This window comes from Pteropus vampyrus, unplaced genomic scaffold (genome assembly GCF_000151845.1).
Source record: "Pteropus vampyrus isolate Shadow unplaced genomic scaffold, Pvam_2.0 Scaffold144, whole genome shotgun sequence".
In the NCBI taxonomy this organism is placed as follows: Eukaryota; Metazoa; Chordata; class Mammalia; order Chiroptera; family Pteropodidae; genus Pteropus; species Pteropus vampyrus.
This window is the reverse complement of record NW_011888925.1, coordinates 2,327,717-2,349,542: the sequence shown is the minus strand read 5'-3', so window position 1 is coordinate 2,349,542 and position 21,826 is coordinate 2,327,717. Positions and strand designations below refer to the sequence as shown.

The window sequence follows — 21,826 nt, the reverse complement described above, 5'->3', positions numbered from 1 at the left end:
TACGTCATAGAGTTCGCCCCACCCTAACCCCTCCTTTCTGGACTCCGAGCTCAGTTCGCGCAGTAACAAATGAAGTGCGCGCTGCGACACCTCCCAGCTCGCTAGGCTCGTCCGCCATTTCCTCGCCTGGCCTAACGGTCCGGCCAATCCCAGCGCGCATCGAGAAGGACGGAAGCTCCGCCAATCGGAGGCCGTCGATTACGACCCTTCGCCTCGGCCCGGCCCAATCCAGGCCTCGGCCCCTTCGCCCCCGGCCCGCCCCCGCGGCGCCCTCTCTCCTCCCTCTTTGTGCGTCTCGCGCCGCCGCCGCCCGCCGCGTGAGAGGACGGGCTCCGCGGCAGCGCAGTCGAGCCCCCTCCCCCCGGAAGATTCGCTAAGGAGAAGCCGCCGCCGAGGAGCCGCCGGTGCCGGTCCCCGGGGGCGCCATGGCGACCGGAGCGAACGCTACGCCGCTGGGTAAGCTGGGCCCCCCCGGCCTTCCCTCCCTTTCCGGACCCAAAGGGGGCTTCGAGCCGGGGCCACCGCCTGCCCCAGGGCCTGGGGCGGGGCCGCTGGTGCCCGGACCGCCGCCTCCGCCGTCCACGGGCTCGGTGGGGGCCCTGACCGCGGCCTTCCCCTTCGCGGCGCTGCCGCCTCCTCCACCGCCGCCGCCGCCACCCCCGCCACCGCCCTCCCCGTGCTCCTCGTACCCGCCGCCGCAGCCGCCCCCTCCGCCGTCGCTCTACCAGCGCGTGTCGCCGCCGCCGCTGCCGCCACCCCAGCCGCCGCGTCAGGACCAGCAGCCGGGCTCGGCCGGCGGCGGAGGAGGTGAGTCGGGCCGAGAGAGCGCGAGAAGCGTCGCGCGGACGGGCCCGGCCGCCTGAGGGGCGCGCGGCGGCGGCGACGGCGGCTGCACGCGGCAGGGGCGCGCGCGCGCACGGGGAGGCCCTGGTGGAGACGCCACGGGGCGCGCGGCCTGGTTCTCGGGCCTCGAGTGCGCACGCGCTCTTTGCGGGGGGGTCAGGGCGGGAGGTTTGCTGTGCGCAGGCGCAGTGTGAGGCCAAGCTGTGCAGCCAGACTAAAAGCTGGGGGGCCCCCTGTTGCTCTCCGGCCCCTGGTGTAAGGGAGAGGTGTGCTGGGGGTTGAGTGGTGGACAGGGTGCTGGATGTGCGTGTCAGGAGGGTGTCAAAGGGTCAAGTGATGACGTGGAACATGCTCTTCCTGGTTGTAGAGGAGTCTGAAAGAAACGAAAGTACCAAGAATAGCTCTTCTATTTCGATTTTCATTACAGAAAACGAAGGAGTTTGAAAGTTTTCAGAGGATGGTTGTCTTTGACCTAGTGTGGCTCTTTTCCTAACCACCTTTTAATTAGAGAAGTCTGATACACCTCGTTGTTGGAGCTTCCCCCAGGGCCTGCTTTTGTGTGCCAAATGTGTAGTGAATTTGTCCTTATGTATTGGAGAAGGATTTGGCTACTATTTTACAGTTCGTTCTTGGTTGAACTTTTGACATATTAGACATTAAGTGTCTAGTTAGCCAGTAAAATTGAATGGTGATATTGACTAAACTGAAGAGGAAAGTAGTCTGGTTGAAGAATCCAGCCATAGGTGGTGCTGCGCTCTGGTGCATTTAGAAAGGTGACTGGTAGGGAGGTGGAGTGGGAGGAGCTAGTAGTCCCCCTAGATAGCTTTATAAATTTGTTTGATTTATTCATTCTACTCTTGTCTTTCCTGAGGCTTTAAAAGCATTCATGGATGATGTATAAACGTTCTCAACACTTTATTTCCCCCTGCGAAACTTTATGCGTTAAGATTTGTTAGCTTGTTTACATACTTTATAGAGTTTCTCTGAAATGTTAACTTTTCAGAACCATGTCCAGGTGCCTTTGTATTGGCCACATGTCTCTGATTTCTCAGGTTTGTCTTCTGTTATTTGCCATTTACATTTTAGGTCAAGTTCTGTTTCATAGTCTGCTGAGGCTATGTGTAATGTCATAAGTATCCTGAATTGGTGGTTACTGTGCTGGTTTCTGTTTACATCTGATTGACTTTATCTGCCTTTAGACTTCCCAAATAAGAAGCGGAAGAGGAGCCGATGGAACCAAGACACAATGGAGCAGAAGACGGTGATTCCAGGAATGCCTACAGTTATTCCCCCTGGACTTACTCGGGAACAAGAAAGAGCTTATATAGGTAAATACACGTTCTGCACTCAAATGTATTTTCAGGTCATTACTCTTTATTCTGAGCAATATGTTACCTGTTGAAAGTTTGAGGCTTTAAAGTTTTCTGTTTTGAGATGAGGTATGGTCAGTTGTACTTTTACGACTTTGACGTAATCTTTCAGTTTTTGCTCTGTGAGTCCGGCATTTGTAGTTCTTGTTTTGATCTGTTGGTAACAGCAGTGTTCTCCATGAGTGCCAGCAAGGTAGAGGGGCTCACTTAGGAGTGAGAATAGTCCCCAGTTCAGCACCACACCCCCACCCTTTTCAGCTGCTGTTCATTGACAGTTGATGAGGTGAGTGTCTTAAGCCTCTCTGGATACGGCCCCAGTGGAGAACACTGCAGGTATTGTAAAACCAAGTACCTTTTTCACAGCATGGCCTTTCACCATAATTTCATATTCTTCCCTTCCCCTTAAATGCGATTTTTTATTTTTTATAGGTACTTTCTGAAAGGAAAAAAAATAACTCAGTTTAATCGAAAAGTGGTTCTAAAAATGTGTTTACAGTGCACTCCCTTTTTACCATTTTGTTGAGTTTTACTGTTCCTTCAGCATCATTTCTGGTATGGTCTTTGGAGAGCTGTCTTAAAATGAGGGCTCTTGTATTTACTACTAAAGAACTCTGCTGGGAAAGGGGTGCTGCTCGGATGTGGAATAAAGTGGTAGAATAAAAGGTCTTAATTGTTGAGAAATTTTAAGAATTAAGAAGGACTGTCCACAGCGGAAAAATGAAATTAACCTCAAAATCACCTTTTTTAAAAATACAAGGTTTTTAATGCAAATTTTACCTTTATGTACCTGTGTGGCTGTCTCAAAAAAGTTCACTTGATATACACTTCCTCCTAACCAAATAAACATCCCTTTTGTTATAAATTAGGGCAAAGGTCTCCTAGGCCTATGAGGCTTTGGCCTTCACAAATAAAAAAAAACTTCAAGGCTGGCATGTTACTGAAGATCATAATCTTACATTTTTAAGCTTGCTGAGAATTTTGAGATATTGGAATTGTCTAATTATTCACAGTACTAATATTTCTTCTTTCCCCACTGTTCCTTTCTACTCCTACCCACCCCCTCATGCCTCATATTAGACTGGTCTGGGTCTTTACAACCTTGTGAAAATGTCCCTAATGGAGCGATATCCTCAGAACATAAGGAGACTTAGAAAATCAGAAAACAAACTCATTCTTTACATGTGCAGCTTTCTTCCTGTGGAGGGAGTTAATGCCCTGAGCTCTAAAGGCTATTTATAGCTATAATCAAAGTAGCAAGAATCAAAGCTGGGGCTGGTATAGATCTCCGCTCCAAGGAAGGTAGCAACCTTTTCATTTAATTTTAAGTGCCAGTTATTTCCTCAAATCAGGTCCCCAATCCTTACAGTCCTGTTAAGAGGACTACCTATCCGCCAGGAAGGTGACTTTCACCTTGAGTTGTCGAGCTTAGTACTTGTCTGCCAAGTCAGAACTTTTCTGGCATAGAAGAGGTTAAGGAGCCATGGGCCTTATTACTCATCTTCTGTCTCTCAAAGTACATACTGCCTTGTATAGAAAATCCCCCAATATATTTTCTTGGTATTAATGTGGATTTTCATTTCTTCAGAGTTTGGATGGGTGTGTGGTGTAACCATGTGGGATGTATTTAAAATTAGAAAGGGTATCTTGGGTTAGACATGCGTTAATCCTGCCTTAGAGCTAGTTCAACTTTAACCCAGCCCAGTAAGACTTGCCCTTGTTAGAGATGCCTGCTCAGAACTCTCAGACGCTCCAAAGGTAAGAAAACAGGTTGTGGTTCAGCATACTGAAGAAAGTGGTCTGGCTCTGCAGGTCCCATTATCTTGAGAAATCAGCTGGGTAACATTTCCCTGGAGTCACTGAACTTTTGTGAAACCCTCAACTTTCTTTTTCATATGCAGCCTCATTATCAAGGTCTGAGGGCCACACACATCCTCCTAAACCCACACCTTCCATTCTCTCCCACCCCTGCTTTTACTCTCACATAAGGAGGAAGTCTAAAAACAGCATTCTTGCATCTTACTGTTACTGGTTTATTAAAGTATATGGATTGTCAGCTAAAATTTGAATATAAGGTACTGGGAGATCTCTACTAGTGTGGATCTGGTTGTATAGAAAGAATATGTACAAATTTCTATGAGGGTGTTGAATTGGTTATTAAATGTCTTGCTTAAGGAATTTTAAGCTTGGTATCAATGAAAATGATGTTTGCTCAACTGATATATTTCCTTGTCCCATGTTAACTGGGTCTCATTTTGGGCTATGCTTAATATTTAGTGAAGAAAAATTAACTCTCAAGAGTCTTGCCCTCAAGAAAGTAATTTGGTGGGCATGAGGTTTCGGTGATAACTTACATGGTTTGGTTCGGGGTGCCAATTGTTAATAGCAAGCCTTGATGGGGGAGGGAGAAATGAAACACCTAATAATTGCTTTGATGTTAGCCATAGTGAACAGTATACTGCTAACCCCTCTTCCAACAAACTGTTTGCTTCCTTAAGTGATAACCATTTTGAAGTGAAAAATACCTGTAGATGTAATTGGACTCCTGCCAGTAGGTGGTTGGGAGTTTTTGCCTCAATGTGTTCACTGATCAGTCGTCCCTTTCAAAGTCTCCGAGTTCTTCATGCTTGTTATTGAGATTTGAGATGTTTTTTGGTAACATTGTCTTTTTTCCATCCTTTTTTTTTTCTTTCCTAACCTGGTTTCTTCCAGTGCAACTGCAGATAGAAGACCTGACTCGTAAACTGCGCACAGGAGACCTGGGCATCCCCCCTAACCCTGAGGACAGGTTGGGAAACAGTTTTAACCAGCTGACAGTAACGCTTTTACCTTTTTCTCAATACATTTTACTGGTGGCAACATATTGTGTCAGTTCAATAAAATTCTAGTAAGACAACTGGTACTCTAATAACTATTCTGGGGCATAGGGTTTAATTAGCAATATATATATATATGGTCATGGTCAGTCATCAGTTAGAAAATTGGAATGAAACTTAATTATTAGCAGGAAAAAAAGTTACAAGCAAATGGACAACTGGTTTTCAATTGGTAAGCATGTAGATTTTAACCTGATTTACTCACTTGTAAGGACAGTGAGCGTATATACAGAAGAAGTATGTACAAATTTTCAGTTAACCAGCCTTTTCAGTACCTGCTTTGGCTGAAAGCCCAGGGTGTAGAGTTTTTCTCACAGGTACACGTTGCAGGGATTAAGAATATTTTTAAGCATCACTGAATTTGAGCAGCCAGAAACTCAATCTAGTCAGCTCATTGCTACAATCTTCCTGCTCATGGTTTTGAGATGGTTTTTAAATAGGTGAGATTTCTAACCAACTTCCTTCACTGCCAGTTAATTTTCAGCCTTGGCCATTGCCTGGGGGTATTGAGAGGGGCCAGAATATTCTCACCTGTTTTGGGAAGGCAAGCACCCAACCCTAAATTACCTTTTTTTTTTTTTTTTTTTTTTTTCTTTTTAAGAGGAGCGTGGTCCTCAAACAGCTGTGGTCGTATTTCAGTTTAGAATTTTACCTCTGAAAAGAAAAAAAGTCTGTCTGAGGAAAATGAACTTTTTAAACAAGAATTTTATTAGCTGATTATGGTCTTTGAACAGCTAAAATTTGGTGTATTTAATTGGAAGGACAATATGCCTCCCTCAGTGAAATTTCTCTTAGTGCATGCAGCATAATTGAAAACACTTTGCTTTAAAAAGTAGTGTTTTTGGCTTTTGTTACCCAATTAATAGCTTGTTAAATCAGAAAGACGTAATGGTTTTGGAAGCCACTTTTATGCTACTTTCTGCTGCCTTTTGACAAGAAACGTTATTTCCCCGTAATGACTTTAATTTCACTTAATTTGCTATTTTTTTCACCTGTAGTTTTGTTTGGAGGTGGTGGTTTTATATTGCTTGACTTTTTTTTTTTTTTTTTTCCAATTTTTTAAAGATATGCATTGTAGGTTGTAGACCACAACTGTTTAGTGCCTTTTGGCCTTTTTACCTTTAATAATATGTCTACAGGTTACCAGGCAATTTCTCAAAAGGTTGAATTTTTAACAAACCTTTGCTTTCTGGAGAACTGGGATTAGATTTAGTTGATCTATATACGATGCCTCTTTGAAGTGAAGAAGTTGGGCCAATCTAACCTTTAGAGTATCAGCTTTTGCCTTTTACATTCACAACTTGGGAAGAGGTTAAACTGTTATAAGGCTTTTACATGACCAATTTGGTACTGGTAAAACTGGTTTTGGTGATTAGTCAGAAATGCTTAATTTTAGACAGCTATGGGGTGAGAATTAGAAACATCAAGCATGTTAGAAATAAAACCAGAGCAGAGTTTTTCTTCTTGTATTCAGTTTTAAAGAGTCCCTAATGCCTGATTGGTTTTGCTTTTGAGTCCAGGTTGGAGGGAAATGTATGAGTTTCTTACCTTAATAAGGTTATTTCTTAAGAAGGTGTATTTTCAATATTAAGCCACTTTATGTCATTTTGATGTTGCTTAAGTTGCACAGTTAAAAGTTTTTAAGTCACTTGTAGACTTAATTGTATAAGGTGATAGTCTAATAAGCTGGGGTATATTTGCTTTTGTTCACTATTACTGGATTGTGCTAACAATTTATACAAATGCTAGAAACGGAGGTGTCATTTAGCCGTCATTAGTCATGAACAAACCTGACCTTTTATTCCATCGTGTGTGTAACGTGGTATATGACATGGTTCCCTTTAGGCTGAAGACAGTGGGAGCAGCCGAGCTCAGTCCTTGCTCTCCAACTAGGCAAGGTTCTCAAGTAAACAAAAAGGGTGTAGGAGTCTTGACTACTTTTCAGGATGTTTTTTTTTTTTAATAACCTGATCCACATGGTCTCTTCCCTTCTTGCAGCTGCTACTAAATTTTCATTCAGAATATCAAGCTATGGTCCTTTTTGTAATCTTTACTCAGAATTCTAGGAGTGTAACTTTTCTTTTTTTATTACCGCAAAATCCAGCTGTGGTAAACTGACCATTTATCATCACTATTTTTTACTTGTAGCAACAGCATTTTACTCCTTAAAAAAAGAGAGAGAAAATCTGCTTTCTGGACTTGTAAACTCTGGTGGAGAATCAGAGGTTTTCCCTTGCTGTTTGCAGGTTCAGACCCTAGACCAGTACTTGACCATATCTGCATTTGCAGCCTCTCTCAGAAGCTGCTTTAGCACTTTAACGTTTTTCTCTACCCAGACTCCCCAACCTCGAACAGCCAGAAAACAGGTTGACTCCTGGGCCTTGGACACAGCCAGCCAGGCCATTGAAGGAAAAGCAGAGACGAAGCCTTGAACCATCTCTCTCCATTGTGGGGGCCAAGTAGCTGCAGTAGCCTCGAGTCCTAGTTGCACTGGGTTAAAGAGCTCGCACATACTTCCCCTGTGGTAGGGAGGGGTGCAGACACTCTTCCTGATAGGGCCTGAGCTCTGCAAGAGTTAACCTTTTACCTAAACTTGGGGTTTCGTAGTTCATAAAATTCGTAATGTCGTAAAGTTTTTTTGCAAATTATAGTCCGTATTTGGCAAGACGACTCCAGAGGATACTTACCGTCCTTGCCATTTATAGTCCGAAGATTTCCCCCTAGAAGGACAGACTTTTTTCCTCTCATCGCTTTTAGAAGCAAAATCATTTTTTTTCCTTTCTCACACACACCCCAGTCCCCCTAATGCTAAGCCAGCTTCCATCTCCCCATTCCACACGAACTTGAATAGCACACGTTACGGTCGGTTCCTCCGAAGAGTGTTGTGTTAGGGTCTGAGAGGCAGAGGGGCTGGGGAAGACTTATTATAGCCCATGTGGGAATGAGAGAAAAGAGAAGGCAGAGCAGTAACGGTGGTCTGTTTCCCACAGGTCCCCTTCCCCTGAGCCCATCTACAATAGCGAGGGGAAGCGGCTTAACACCCGTGAGTTCCGCACCCGCAAAAAGCTGGAAGAGGAGCGGCATAACCTCATCACGGAAATGGTTGCCCTCAACCCTGATTTCAAGCCACCTGCAGATTACAAGTAAGAGGGGCTAGGCTGTCTGGGACAAGGACACGTGCAGGTTACGTGTGACCTGGTAGAACCATTTTGGTACTACTCACTTTTACCCCAAATCACCTATAGTTAACACCAGGCATTCTAGAAGAGCTGATAAGTCTGTCACCTCTCAGAAACGTGCAGTCAATGAGTCTTTTCTTCCGCAGACCTCCAGCAACACGTGTGAGTGATAAAGTAATGATTCCACAAGATGAGTATCCGGAAATCAACTTTGTGGGGCTGCTAATTGGGCCCAGGTGAGTAACTTCTAGCCCATGAGATAAAGGATTGCTAAGAACCTGTGAGATGTGTCTGTCTTCTGCCTAATTGGGTGCCATTGGTGGCTGGCTTTCCTGTTTGTGGTAGGACCTTCACTTTAGCTGAGTACATGCTTTTTATGTGAGGAAATTTCTTTAACTTCCTCGTTTTACTACAGAGAAGTCATGCCTTAAGGATTGCTGTGGCTGATGTTAACTTAGAGATGATGGAGATCTCGTTGGGAAAATGCAGTTTTCTGCACTCAGGGCGTCCTACTAGTAGTGCCTGATTATCCCTTCTCTGCCCCCTCTGGCATGCGAATTTGCATGTCAAGTGTATAACAACACAGTCCTTTCTGCTTGTGACAGAGGGAACACGTTGAAGAACATAGAGAAGGAGTGTAATGCCAAGATTATGATCCGAGGGAAAGGGTCCGTGAAAGAAGGGAAAGTCGGGCGCAAAGATGGCCAGATGTTGCCGGGAGAAGATGAGCCCCTTCACGCCCTGGTGACCGCCAACACCATGGAGAATGTGAAGAAAGCAGTAGAACAGGTGAGAGAGCCAGAAAGGAAGCCTCTTGCCAGAACTCTGGGTGGTTGTCTCAGCACTTACGTAACTGTCGTAACTGTCGTGTCTGCATTAGATAAGAAACATCCTGAAGCAGGGGATCGAAACCCCTGAGGACCAGAATGATCTCCGGAAGATGCAGCTCCGGGAGTTGGCTCGCTTGAACGGGACCCTTCGGGAAGACGATAACAGGTATGTGATCAGTTTAGAGGGGCGTGCACAGAGACTCGGAGAACCGGCGGAAGCGGGAAGACTGGCTACGGCCCTGGAGGTAACTTTTTTTCTCTCAACAGAATTTTAAGGCCCTGGCAGAGCTCAGAGACCCGCAGTATCACCAATACCACAGTGTGCACCAAGTGTGGAGGGGCCGGCCACATTGCTTCTGATTGCAAATTCCAAAGGTGAGGGGCCGCACCCGTGGGTTCCTGGTAGCCAGTGGTTACAGGACGGCGCTCTGGTAGTGGTTGGTTGCTGCTAAGCCTTAGACTCAGGAGAAGCTTGCTTTCTGTGACTGTGTCTGTAATGGTGTGATTTAAAGCCCAGGATGATTAGTAACAGCCCGTACAGAGCACACGCCTGTTTTATTGCTCATCTTGAGCCCAGGAAAACTGGAAACTTCCATTCTGGGTGTGTTTGCACTGTGGCTCAATAGTAAGTGTTCTTTTTGCTGCTTAAGATTGGTTTAAGAGGACTAAGTAAGCAATGTATGGATTTTGACCAGTTGCAAACCAGCACTCGATAGCCACGTTTCTCCACCTCGGTGGCGCTGTTAAGGAAGTTCTGGCAGTTGTGTTCCAGTCTTGCATGGATTTTCCTTCACTCAAACTGGGAGTGCAGAATTTGATGAAACTTGGCTATTTGGAAGAACTTGCGCTTTCCTGGCTCGCATGGGTGGCTGTGTCCTGGCACTCACTGTGTTCTCTTGGTTTGCCTCAAGGGTGTCTGCTGGGGCAGAGATACGTATGTTGATCCCAGATGCAGAGCTGGGCCCAGGACTGAAGAGCTGATGAGATTTTTGAGGAAGGTTTTAGGAAGGAGGTTATTCGGTTCCTCAAAACTTTTCTTGTATAAACTACTCAGGGTAAAAAACGTTTCCTTCTTAATGATTTTTCCCCTTTCTCTGTGTCCTCTACCCCACTTTTAGGCCTGGTGACCCCCAGTCAGCCCAGGATAAAGCACGAATGGATAAAGAATATTTGTCCCTCATGGCTGAGCTGGGTGAAGCGCCAGTGCCAGCATCTGTGGGCTCCAGCTCTGGGCCTGCCAGCACACCTCTGGCCAGTGCACCTCGGCCTGCTGCTCCCGCCAACAACCCACCTCCACCGGTGAGCTTCAAGGGCTGGTTCTCACGGTCTGGCCCCCCATTCTCTTTCTCAGAGACTGGGGGCTGTGGCCAGGTGCTTGGGGCAGAATAGGTTGGTGGAAGTGGCTGGCAACATTGTTCTTCAGAGATGTCAGGGCATTTGGGGACCTCTCACTTTGGAAAGATTCTGTCTTTGTGTTCTGGTCCTCTGGCATAGCTGAAAGAACAGTGTTGCCACCAGGGGGAGCAGGCAGGGATGTTGGCCGGAAATGCTCTCACGTAGTCTCTCATGTCCACCACCCAGAGCCGCCCACCCTGGATGAATTCCGGCCCTTCAGAGAGTCGGCCCTACCACGGCATGCACGGAGGTGGTCCTGGTGGGCCTGGAGGCGGCCCCCACAGCTTCCCACACCCGTTACCCAGCCTGACGGGCGGGCATGGTGGACATCCCATGCAGCACAACCCTAACGGACCCCCACCCCCTTGGATGCAGCCGCCGCCACCACCGATGAACCAGGGCCCCCACCCACCTGGGCACCATGGCCCTCCTCCAATGGGTAAGTAAGTGTCAGACCAGAAACCTTGGGGCTTTGGGCTAAGCAAGGGTTATGTCATGTCACTGTGAACTAGAAGCAGCTCTCATGAACGTGCCTGAGTATTGCACTGGGTCTTTTCTCAAGGCTTGGGCTTCAGAAGGAGCAAGATTCCTTTCCGGTTCAGGAAGGGATTTCAGTGTGGGATAGGTAAAGACCTACCTGTTAATAGGGGAGATAACAGAATTGCTTTTGTGAGAGTAGCGACTGCAAGTTGTGTGACTGAGTAAGCTGTTGGTGGGGGCGTCTTCCTGGCCTGTTCAAATGTCCTGCTAAGTCCCTGCTCTTTCCTTCCATCAAGATCAGTACCTGGGAAGTACGCCTGTGGGCTCTGGGGTCTATCGCCTGCATCAAGGAAAAGGTAATGGAGCCTAATGTTTGCTCACTTTGGGGGTGTCACCTAGGCCTGGGAGTCTGTCCCAACTCTGCTCTCTCGAGGCCTCACTCTCGCCTCCATGCACCTGCAGGTATGATGCCGCCGCCGCCTATGGGCATGATGCCGCCGCCGCCGCCGCCACCCAGTGGGCAGCCCCCGCCCCCGCCCTCTGGTCCTCTTCCCCCATGGCAACAGCAGCAGCAGCAGCCTCCGCCGCCCCCTCCGCCCAGCAGCAGTATGGCTTCCAGTACCCCCTTGCCATGGCAGCAAAGTGAGTGGCATATTTTGGGCTCGTGGGGGTGGGAGGGAAGGTGGGGTGGAGCTGGGAGGAAGGAGAGAACCTCACAGCTCACAGGCAGGCTGGCACCTTGGGATGAGACTCTGGTCTCTGCTGGGGGTGTAAACAGAGAGGGCCTTGTGGTCCCTGGGGGTCTGGGGAAGAGAGCTGATGTTTGGTGTGGTTGTGTCTGGGGAGAGGCCTGGGGGGGGCCTGGAGGGGCGGCTGTGACTGTAGGTAGGGTGCCAGGAGTCCAGGCTCTCATGGGCTGGGCGAGCTGGCTGGGGCGAGCTGGCTGGCGCGAGCCTGTGCTCACAGCCGGGGGCGGGCGGTGCATGCATGCTCTGGAGAGGGATGTGATTGGGGCCTGAGAGACTGCAGGGATGGGACCTGGCAGTGGGGAGAGTAGCTGTGGCCTTGAGGTTGAATGTGCCGTTCGGTGGTGGCGGCGGATGGGCGGAGGGATGTCAGAGCCGGTTCTTGTGTCTGGTACCTTCCCCGCAGCCCTTCCAGAGGGCATTGGTGACAAAGGGCTTACTATGTTAAGCCCAGAGACCTTGAGGCTGACCCCAGGGTAGTCCTGCCCACCCCTCCACTCCCCATCACCAGGACAGCCCCGCCCGCCCGCCCCCCACCACCGTACCGCATGCCAAGCAAGGAGCAGGCGCCCCTCGCCCCCATCCCAAGGCAGCAGCCGCAGTGAGCCGCGGTGTGCCCCCGCGCGTGTGACCTTGGGCTTCTTTACCACCCCAGATACGACGACTACCACCACGAGCGCTGGCACAGGGTCCATCCCGCCATGGCAACAGCAGCAGGCGGCTGCCGCAGCTTCTCCAGGAGCCCCTCAGATGCAAGGCAACCCCACTATGGTGCCCCTGCCCCCCGGGGTCCAGCCGCCTCTGCCGCCCGGGGCCCCTCCCCCTCCGCCGCCTCCGCCGCCTGGTTCCGCCGGCATGATGTATGCCCCGCCCCCTCCTCCTCCGCCTCCCATGGACCCTTCTAACTTTGTCACCATGATGGGCATGGGGGTGGCGGGCATGCCGCCCTTCGGGATGCCTCCAGCTCCCCCACCGCCTCCACCACAGAACTAGACTCGGTTTTTTTAAGAAAATATATATTATAGAGAGAGAGAATTGGTCTCGTTTAAACACACGCCGAACCTCACCATATGGAGCCAGACATTGGGATGCACGCATGTGATTGTGTGCACGCATGTGTGTGTGTGCACGCACCGGGCTGGGCCAGGCGACTGAGGACTCGCTTGGGTACGGGCAGGTGATAGTAGGGGCGCCAGCTTGGGCTCTCCTGGCGCCCCGTAGCATCGAGTGTCTTCTTTGTCTTCTTTCTCTCCTCACCCAACTCCCTTTGCCTCTCCCCAAACCGGGCCGCCAGGATCCCTCCCCGCGGCGGCGATGGCCCGAGCCATGAGAGTGAGGACTTTCCGCGCCCATTGGTGACCCTTCCAGGCAGACAGCCTCAGCAACGCCCCTGGTGGACAGGATGGTTCGGCAAAGCAGCCTGAGTTATTTTTGTGGACGGAATTGGAACACGCTGGCTCCATATTGTGAAATTTTTATTAATTTTTTTTCTTTTTCCTTTGTTATTTCCTTATCTCTTCCTTTCTTCAGACTCCGTCCAAGGAGACGCTCTCCCCGGTCTTCTGCTGCAATGATTTCTTTCCCTTTTCTCCATTCTTCACTCTTTTCCAAGGAGAGGAGCAAATGGGTTTAGGCAAAGGTCTTGGCCTCTAATGTCAGGCCAGTTGGGAGGGGTGTTCCTTTGGTTCAAATATTTCCAAGGTGCCACAGCCACCCCCAGAGACTTCAAGTGTGGGATTTCGTCTCTGCTGCCCTCAGAGCCGTGGCGTAATCACCGGGCCCAGGGTCCACATTCACCCTGACGCCCCTGCCAGAAGTAGGTGTGGCCACCCAAGCCACCTTGGGCTTGTCTGCCAGCCCGGAGAATTGTCTCCGTGCTCCCTGAGCGCCTAAGCTGCCTCCTGTCCCGTTTGTCCCTCTCCTTCCCGGAAGGCTTCCTTTGAAATTTTCTTTTAATTCCACGTGTCTGTTTTGCAGTGTCTGGGGGTTTGAGCCCCTTGTTTTTCGTTCTGCTTCCTTTTTCCTCCCTTCCCTCTTCATGGAGTGATTATGTTGACAATAATGTATGATGCGCGTTCTCTTCACTGGTTTATCTGCAGAAATTTCTCTGGGCTTTTTTTTTTTTTTCTTCCAGTGTATGATTCAATACTGCGTTAAAGGGGGGTGTTCCAATAAAAGAGCAGTGTGGTTTTCTGGGTCTGTTTATTTTTTCTCTTAAACGCTTTCCACCCCCACCCCCACCCTCACCCCCACCAGCAGCACCAGTACCAGTTACCTTACCTGTGTTCAGCACCTGGCCTCAGTCGTCCCCTTCTCCCTGGGTAACACTGGGACATTCGCTGAGGCCGTCTCCTGCCTCCCTCTAGCTTTGCTGGTAGAAGCTGAGTGTGTGGGTGGCCCCGCCACCTCCCCTTCTTTACTGGTTAATAGGCAAGAACCTGGTTCACTCGCCTCACCCCTCATTTCTCTGGTCCCTGTCCTTTTGAAGGCCTTTACCTGGGGCTCGGATACCCCACATTTGACAAGCTCCAGTTGTGATTTGTGCCTGGAAGCTGCCACCTGACCAAGGCTTTGGGCCTAGGGAGGCATCAGCACTAAAGGTCAAGCCAACTAATCCTGCCTGTCAGGCAGAGCAGCTAAAATTAAAACTGCCAAGTGGCTTTTCTTTCTCTGCTGGTGGCTTGCAGCCTGCCAGCACTGCAGGCTGAGGAGATTGGGGTGGGGGGGCAAGACAGTGCCCCACCTTGTGCTTCGTAAGCACTTCTTTGCAAAGGGTCTTAGGCTCTTTCGTTCCTTTGTGTCTAGGGCCGTGGATAGAGGCACCAGAAAAAGCCATGTCTGGCCTCTGCGAGGTAGAGGTCTTTGTCCTGTCACTGGGGCTCTGCTCCACTGCCCCAGGGAGCTTCAATAGAGTCAGCCCCTTCCCAGCTGCCTTTCCTTCCTCAGGGAGGCCGAAGGATAGCTGCCCCCAGCACCTGGGCCTTGGGGACAACTCTCGCCTGGGCTGCTTTCCAGCTTCAAGCTGGAGCTGGCCACTGCTGTTGATCTGGAGCGGAGCCCTGATGACTGGTCCCCGCCCAGGGTGCCTGTTCTTTGATGTAGGCCTGCAGGGGTTAAGGAGGTCTCAAAGTTCAGTGGGCTCCCTAACTAAGCCTTAAACCTCCCTCTACCAAAAGGAGAGGGAGGGGAGAGATCTTTCCCTTTGTCCTTGACTGACAACATGGAGGCAGGGCCGGAACCTGGCTACCCTCTTTGACCTTGGCTTCACCTCATTGCTTCCCCCACAAGCTGTTTCCCTGGTGGGCTCATTGGGCGGTTAATTAGCTCTTTGAAGCTCTGGAATAGGCAAAGTGGTGCTGTGTGGGTTTTAGAAATAAAATCAATAAATGACTTAACCACAGCCCAGCTATCTCCTCCGTCTCTCTCCCCTGGGGCCAGCTCCATTCCTGTGCTCGCTCCCTCTCTGCTCCCTGCCGTCAGCTTTTGTTAAGGTTTTGGAGAGTAACAAAGTGGCTGACGAAGGCATCAGTCTCGGGCCTTTCTCCAAGCAGCCCGAGGCCCTGAAATGGAGGAGAGACAGCAGGAAGGCTTGGCCCTGAGAATGGCAGCAAGCGCCTGCCTTTGGCAGAAGGGGAGAGGTGAGGCCAGCTTCCCACCTGCCCGGAGATACCTAGGGTGTAGTAAAGGCCCTGTTAGGTGACTTGCTGCAGAGGACCATCCACTCTTGTCCCTGTTTGTGCTGCTGAAGCAGTATGTCCCCACCTCTGTAAAAGGAATGCCAGCTGGGAAAGGTCGGAGTTAGGGCTTTATTACTGAAACCCAACCAAGTGCTCTAGAGAAACCCAAGATGGGTCTGGGAAAGGAGGCAGGGTTTCTGGTGAGAAACCCAGTCAAGTAAACAACCTTGAGTTCAGGTTGAAAACATGCGCTTTCAGAGTTCTTTAACTGCACATGCAAACACTAGGGAGCGAAGAAGCAGCCAGGGCGTGGGGAGACACGAAGTAGGGCAGTTTGAGCCTTCAAGGTTTCATCCTGGCAGGCTGGGATGTGTAAAATAAAGGAAAAAGCCTAGAAACTGAGTTGGGGGTCACTGACACAAAGACTGAAAGAACCCCCAAACAAGAAGAGCAGTTCAAGAACAAGTCAAAAGTATATCCGTTTCCAAGAGAAACAAGGCATGTCCCAGTTCCGAGGAGAGGTGCGCACTGAATCGATAAGCAGCAAGGAGGCCAACCGCCGGAAAAGGATTTCATTGGGCGGGATAAAAAGATGGGAATGGCCTGTTGGGAGCAGGTCCATAGTGGCAGGAAGAGAGTCTTATAGGCAATCGTGGCCAAAACGTGCTGCCATAATTGGGTTCGAGGTGACAGCGCACGTAACTGGTGCTACTTGTCGAGGGATGACTGCCAAGGAGCCTTCTGAGCTGTGCTGGGGGCAGCCCTCCACAAAAAGTCCAGGCCGGGGCCGGAAGTCCAGGGCCTGGTGGAGGGCGGGGTGGAGCTGCAAAGAGGTAAGGCCTAGGGGAGGCTGAGGATGGAAGCTGTGAAGAGACCGAAGTGCTGCTACGAACTCTTTGGAAATACGATTTTTAAAAGAGAAATTAGAAATAGAGAAAAATTGAAGAACGGTCTTTCATACTCCTCCTACTACACCTGTGTAGGTGCATTTTGGTCTTTCTGGTCCTTTTTCTCCACTTTGAAGCATGGTACTCTGGAAGACCAGCACGGCGATGCTGTGGGCAGTGCAGGGCCTGGGAATCCGAAGACCTGGGAGGACTGGCAATCTAGCCCCCATGCTGAGCTGTAATTCCCAGGCTGGGTCTGCTATGGCTCAGAGTCCTCGGGAGCACCTTGGCCTTCCCCGAACCAGGCTCTCAATAGGATCCTGCACTTTTCTGACCGGCTTCCTTGGCCCTAAGATCAGAACACCCAGTTCTTCCCCTCCACCGGCCCACTGCCCTGGGAGGCCCAGGCATCCTTTGAAATAGCACAAAGCCCTGGGCTCCTTTTGCTCAAAGAAGAAAGTAGGGACCAAAGTCGGCTTCCACAAGATTTGGAAGCAGCAGATGGAGGAGACAGGGATTGATATTCTCATTTGAGAGGATAAATGTTATGGGGTCCAAGGCTCAGAAAAGTAAAGCAATCAGCCTAAGGTCACACAGCAAATTAGCACTGGGGCCAGTCCATCAGCAGTGAGTTGGGAGCAGCCAAGGCCTCCAAAGGAAGAGTCTGAAGCTTCCAGGCCATGAAGATGAACAGTGTAAAGGTCCTGGACTGTAGGGGCTCCCATTTACAGGTGGGGTTATAGCTGTGAACCCTGGCCCACTGAATCCCTGTCCAGTGGATGGCCCCAGGTAGTAGGAGTGAGTGAGCAAAGGCCTCCAATCACCTGGCAGCTGCATCACAGGAAGACCTAATACCATTGGCCAATATTGTGGGGGGGGGTTGCTTCAGTTTCTCCTACCCCCTGTGGGCCCACAGGACTACAATTCCCAGGGGACCCTGCTCCAGGCTGTCGATCCCTGTTAGTGTGTAATCTGACCGTCCCTTTTGAAAGGTCACTTCAGAGCTCCTTGAAGGACAGCAACAGAGGGAGCTCAGAGCATCTGGCTTTGGTGGGGGGTGAGGTCTCAGATGACATCCTCCATACCACCCCCTGGAACTCAGGGTCTTAGTCCCCCTTCTCCCAGACACCCCGTGTCTTCCTCTAGCCACATCTCTTCTATTTGGGGCACACTGACCCTCGATTCCTGGCCCTTCAACCTACAGAGGTCTCCCGCCCCTCTTGCCATAACATGTGGCCTCACCACCAGAGTGCAGCCATTGACAACCCCCCAGTATAGAGACACTATGGAAGCTTGACCAGAGGTCATCCATCCCGTGGTTTACAGTCTGTAAATGGGAGCCCCTACAGTCCCCACCTGTAAATGGGAGCCCCTACAGTCCAGAACCTTTACACTGTTCATCTCTTTGGGCAAATGTCTAAAACAAGCCAAGCTTCTCTGAGGAAGGCTGGGCCTCCTGAAACCTGCCCCGCTCACCGTCCCCTCGGCCTCTCCTGAATGAGAGCCCACAATCCAGCCCCACCCCTTCGTCTATAACCCAGGAGAAGGGCCAGATCAGGGCGACCTCTTAGCTAAAGTCACAGCTCATTGGCTCCAGTCAAGCCTCGGATCTCTCAAGCCGGCACTCTGCCTGTTTGCATCCTGACCCTGTGGAAGACAGAGACAGGCAGAAGACAAGACCCCAGTGTGTGAGTCCAAGAAGTGGGTCAGCACAGAGCTGTGAATGAGCCAGGCCGAGTCTGGCCTGGCCCTGTTTGGAGCTTGGCCCTGCTCTTCCTGTCCCTCTCTCCTCTCCTCCCCTCACCCTCAAAATAGCTCCCTCAGCTGTCAGGCCAAGACCCCACCCATCGCGGGGGGAGGCGGGGCATGCTGCCCAGAGCTGGGCTTTAAATCACCAGACGCCTGGGGATCTCCACTCCCTGGCTGGAGGCACCTCGGAGGCCGCCCGTCCACCCATCCACTGGTCAGTCCGGCCTGCCCTCCCGCAGCCATGTCCCGGCCCCTGTCAGACCAGGACAAGAGAAAGCAGATCAGCGTGCGTGGCCTGGCCGGCGTGGAGAACGTGACCGACCTGAAGAAGAACTTCAACCGGCATCTACATTTCACACTCGTGAAGGACCGCAATGTGGCCACCCCGCGGGACTACTACTTCGCGCTGGCCCACACCGTGCGCGACCACCTCGTGGGGCGCTGGATCCGCACCCAGCAGTACTACTATGAGAAGGACCCCAAGGTGTTGCTTGGGGCACCCTGAGTGGGGAATGGGCCTGGGGCTCCGCCAGGGGGCTGAGAGACCTTGACCAAGTGACAGCTCCTTCCTGGGGTCAGCGTTTTCTGCAGCAAAATAAAAGGACACTTCAGGTTCCTAAAGTTGGAGGATCCAGGGGTGCCAGATGCAGTGGGTGTGGGGGCAACCCAGAGGGGAGAAGCCTGGGGCAGGGGCAGATCGGGGCCTCAGGTCAGGTGGGCTGGTAGCAAAGGGTCAGTGCCCACTCAGCGAGTGGAGGGGCTGCTAGTGGGCAGGAAGACCTCTGTGAACTGGGGCGGACCAGAAATGGAAGAACATGTTATTGAACATGTGTGTGGTGTGCCTGGGCAGCAGGTGGCGCAGAGTGGGGCAGTGGGATCAAGTGTCTTTCGGGGTCATCTGTAAATGTCAGCAATATGACGGTACTGGGCAAGGGTGAGAACTGGACAGGTGGGTGAAGTAGGGAGGGGACCCAGGAAACCAGGAGACCGGGTACCATCAGCATCCTGGATCTGGGGGCCTCTCTGTGCCCTTCTGGGGCCTGAGGCTTGAAGGCCAAGGGGAGCCGGGCACTGCGAGGACAGGAGCTGTTTGATTCTAGCCGTGAGTCATTGTATGACCTTGAGCAAATGACTTTCTCTGGGCTTGGCCTTGCCTTTTCTGGGAGCATTTGGAGGTACTTCTCTATGTCCTGACTCCCTGCCGGGCTGTTGCTAGGCTTGCGTGTGATGGAAGGGGTTGCCCCATCTCCCACGCACCTGAATCCCTGGGGTAGATAGGGCAAGCCCCCGTTTCCAGATGAGGAAACAGGCTCAGAGGAAAAGTGATTTATCCAAAGTCAGGAAGTGCTGGGACTAGAATCTTACTTGTTAGGTCCCAAAGCCTAGGATGGGAAGAGAGAAAATGGAGACAGGGCCGGGACATGCTGGGGCTCAGGAGTGAGGCAGGAGGTGAGAGAGGCATAGGCCCAGCTGAGCAGAGCTAAGTGCTGGTTGGGAGCCCTGACCCCCTCCCCCTGCGCATCCGTCTCTCTGGCAGAGGATCTACTACCTGTCTCTGGAGTTCTATATGGGCCGGACTCTACAAAACACCATGGTGAACCTGGCTTTGGAGAACGCCTGTGATGAGGCCGTCTACCAGGTGTGGAGGGGGGAGGGGGAGGGCAAGCCTTAGGGATTAGGGTTTTGCCTGCCAGCCCTTGGCCCTGACTACTGTCACACCCTGCCCCCTCTAGCTGGGCCTGGACATGGAGGAGCTGGAGGAAATCGAGGAAGATGCGGGGCTGGGCAACGGGGGCCTGGGCCGACTGGCAGGTGAGTGGGCAGGGTGACAGAGGACGGACGGGGTGGGCAGAAGGGTTCTTTGGTGCTGGGTCCCTGACACCCACCACCCTGCACACCCCTAGCCTGCTTTCTGGACTCTATGGCAACACTGGGTCTAGCTGCCTATGGCTACGGAATCCGCTATGAGTTTGGGATTTTTAACCAGAAGATCTCTGGGGGCTGGCAGGTGAGTAGCCTTGGGCCCTGACTTTGTGGGGGCCCAGAAATGATGGAGGGGACCCCCATTTGCTCGTCCACCTCTGGATAGACCCAGAACCAGCCCCACCCAGCCTTGATGAAAAGCATCTTTGCCCCTTTCTCCTGGCTCCAAAGCCAGCTGGTCACTCCAGGAACAGGTGGTTCACACCTGTGAAACCTCTTGAACTCTCATACACATACCATGTCCCATTGGATACCGCCCCAGACCAGTGGCACATCCCGGAGTCCTTAATTTCCATCCTATATAGGGCATGCCAGGCCACCTCCCTTGCCCTTCTCACTGCCCACAATGGTGTGAGTCTGGGTCTAACACCGCCTTCCTTTCTCCCCTGACCTGCCTTGGGCTCAGATGGAGGAGGCTGATGACTGGCTTCGCTACGGCAACCCTTGGGAGAAGGCTCGACCTGAGTTTACACTGCCTGTGCACTTCTATGGCCGAGTGGAGCACACCAGCCAGGGGGCCAAGTGGGTGGACACACAGGTGAAAACAAAGCATGGGAATGGGGGGAGGACCCAGCGAGGGTGAAGGAGAGGAGGAGGCTCCTAGAGAAAATAGGGAGACGCAGGGGAAAAGCCTGGAGGCTACTGGATCCAGTGCTATTTCACAAGAGGACACCAAGGCTCAGAGAGGTTAAGTGAGTTGCTTGAGGTCACACAGCTAGAGCCAGGAGAGGCTGGAGACAGGATCACAAGGGAGCCAGGCCAAATGCAGAGCCTGGGAGGAGAGAGGCTGTCCCGTTCCACCGATGCCCCTCCCCTGACCTGGTTCCTCTTCACAAGACTCATCAAAGAATAATCATGGCGACTTGACTTCCCCACACATCTGAACTGGGGGCTTCACAGGGAGCAAAGCAACAGGCCAGAAAGAGGGAGAGGGGAGAAAATAAAGCCTTGGGAGGGGGATTGACTTGTTCAAGGCCATATTGCAAGTTAGGGCGAGCGCTAAAACCAAACTGGGTATCTGAATCCCAGGTCAGTCAGTCCGCTTGCTGTGGCTGCAGGTCATCGGCCTCCAGATGGCTGCACAGAAACCGCTGGGCTTTCAGAATCGGTCGTTCGTTCCGCTGTCATCCATGCTAAGGTTCAGCAGGGGCTCTGGCTGGTCATCTAGCTGTCTGTTCTTGGGCCAGTCCCTACCTTCTCTGAGCTGCAGCTTCCACTTGGTTCCAGCTGGGGCTACTTAGTGCTGGGGAGGAGAGGTGGGAGTGCCCTTGGCCCAGTGGCGGCAGGCAGTTATTGGCAGCAATCATTGGTGCTTGCTAATTGTGGGAGATGAGGCCAGCATTAGTCACTGCTCGTTAGCCCTGTGGACGACCCGGCATAAGCCTTTTGGATGGACTTGACCTCTTCGACCCCTCCACCCAGGCCCCGGGATCCCTCAGCCCTATCGTGCATCCAGAGTGTCCTCGAGGTTGTGCTCAGGCTGGGCAGGCCAGCTCGTCCCCGTCACTATCACGCGGCCACCAACAGAGCCCCACCTTGGGTGCTGGGCTTGTCATAGCCTCCTCCGCAACCCTCACAACAGCGCAGCAAGACGGGGCTGGAGATGTGGGGGACACTGGGGGTATCCTCTGTGGATGAGGTCCAGAGAGGCTGATGCATTTGCTTGTGGTTACCCAGAACTGGGACTAAACCTTGGGGTCGAGAGTTGGCTGAGGCAGGGACAAAGCTTGGAGTTCCAGTTCCCAGGACCCCACGAGTCAGACACGGCAGATGCCCGGCTCCTGACGCCACCCTGGGTGCCCTTGCAGGTGGTG

The 21,826-nt window shown here is 51.6% G+C and overlaps 2 protein-coding genes across 15 annotated transcripts in view; both read left to right on the top strand.

Annotated features, from left to right (window-relative positions):
• The first annotated feature begins 2 nt into the window (after positions 1-2).
• On the top strand, positions 3-13,909 carry SF1 (splicing factor 1). Of its 14 annotated transcripts, none has more exons than XM_011368753.2 (14): positions 3-456; positions 2,043-2,171; positions 4,923-4,998; positions 8,077-8,229; positions 8,412-8,501; positions 8,871-9,054; positions 9,146-9,261; positions 9,363-9,470; positions 10,214-10,394; positions 10,656-10,929; positions 11,267-11,326; positions 11,433-11,612; positions 12,372-12,576; positions 13,011-13,909. In XM_011368753.2, the coding sequence occupies exons 1-14, from the start codon at positions 426-428 to the stop codon at positions 13,138-13,140; spliced, it is 1,917 nt and encodes a 638-aa protein (XP_011367055.1). In that variant the 5' UTR covers positions 3-425; the 3' UTR covers positions 13,141-13,909. The 14 variants fall into 14 exon arrangements, with proteins under 14 accessions (XP_011367055.1, XP_011367060.1, XP_011367054.1 ...); XM_011368755.2 differs by having other exon boundaries at positions 53-456; positions 10,656-10,933; XM_011368758.2 differs by lacking the exon at positions 12,372-12,576.
• Positions 13,910-18,143: 4,234 nt separating this feature from the next.
• The window catches only part of PYGM (glycogen phosphorylase, muscle associated), an 11,371-nt gene continuing 7,688 nt past the window's right edge, over positions 18,144-21,826 (top strand). The window contains exons 1-5 of the mRNA XM_011368971.2: positions 18,144-18,513; positions 19,567-19,668; positions 19,763-19,841; positions 19,934-20,037; positions 20,419-20,550. Of these exons, the coding sequence (XP_011367273.1) occupies positions 18,271-18,513; positions 19,567-19,668; positions 19,763-19,841; positions 19,934-20,037; positions 20,419-20,550 (660 nt within the window). The 5' untranslated portion in view covers positions 18,144-18,270. The remainder of the gene's footprint in view (positions 18,514-19,566; positions 19,669-19,762; positions 19,842-19,933; positions 20,038-20,418; positions 20,551-21,826) is intronic.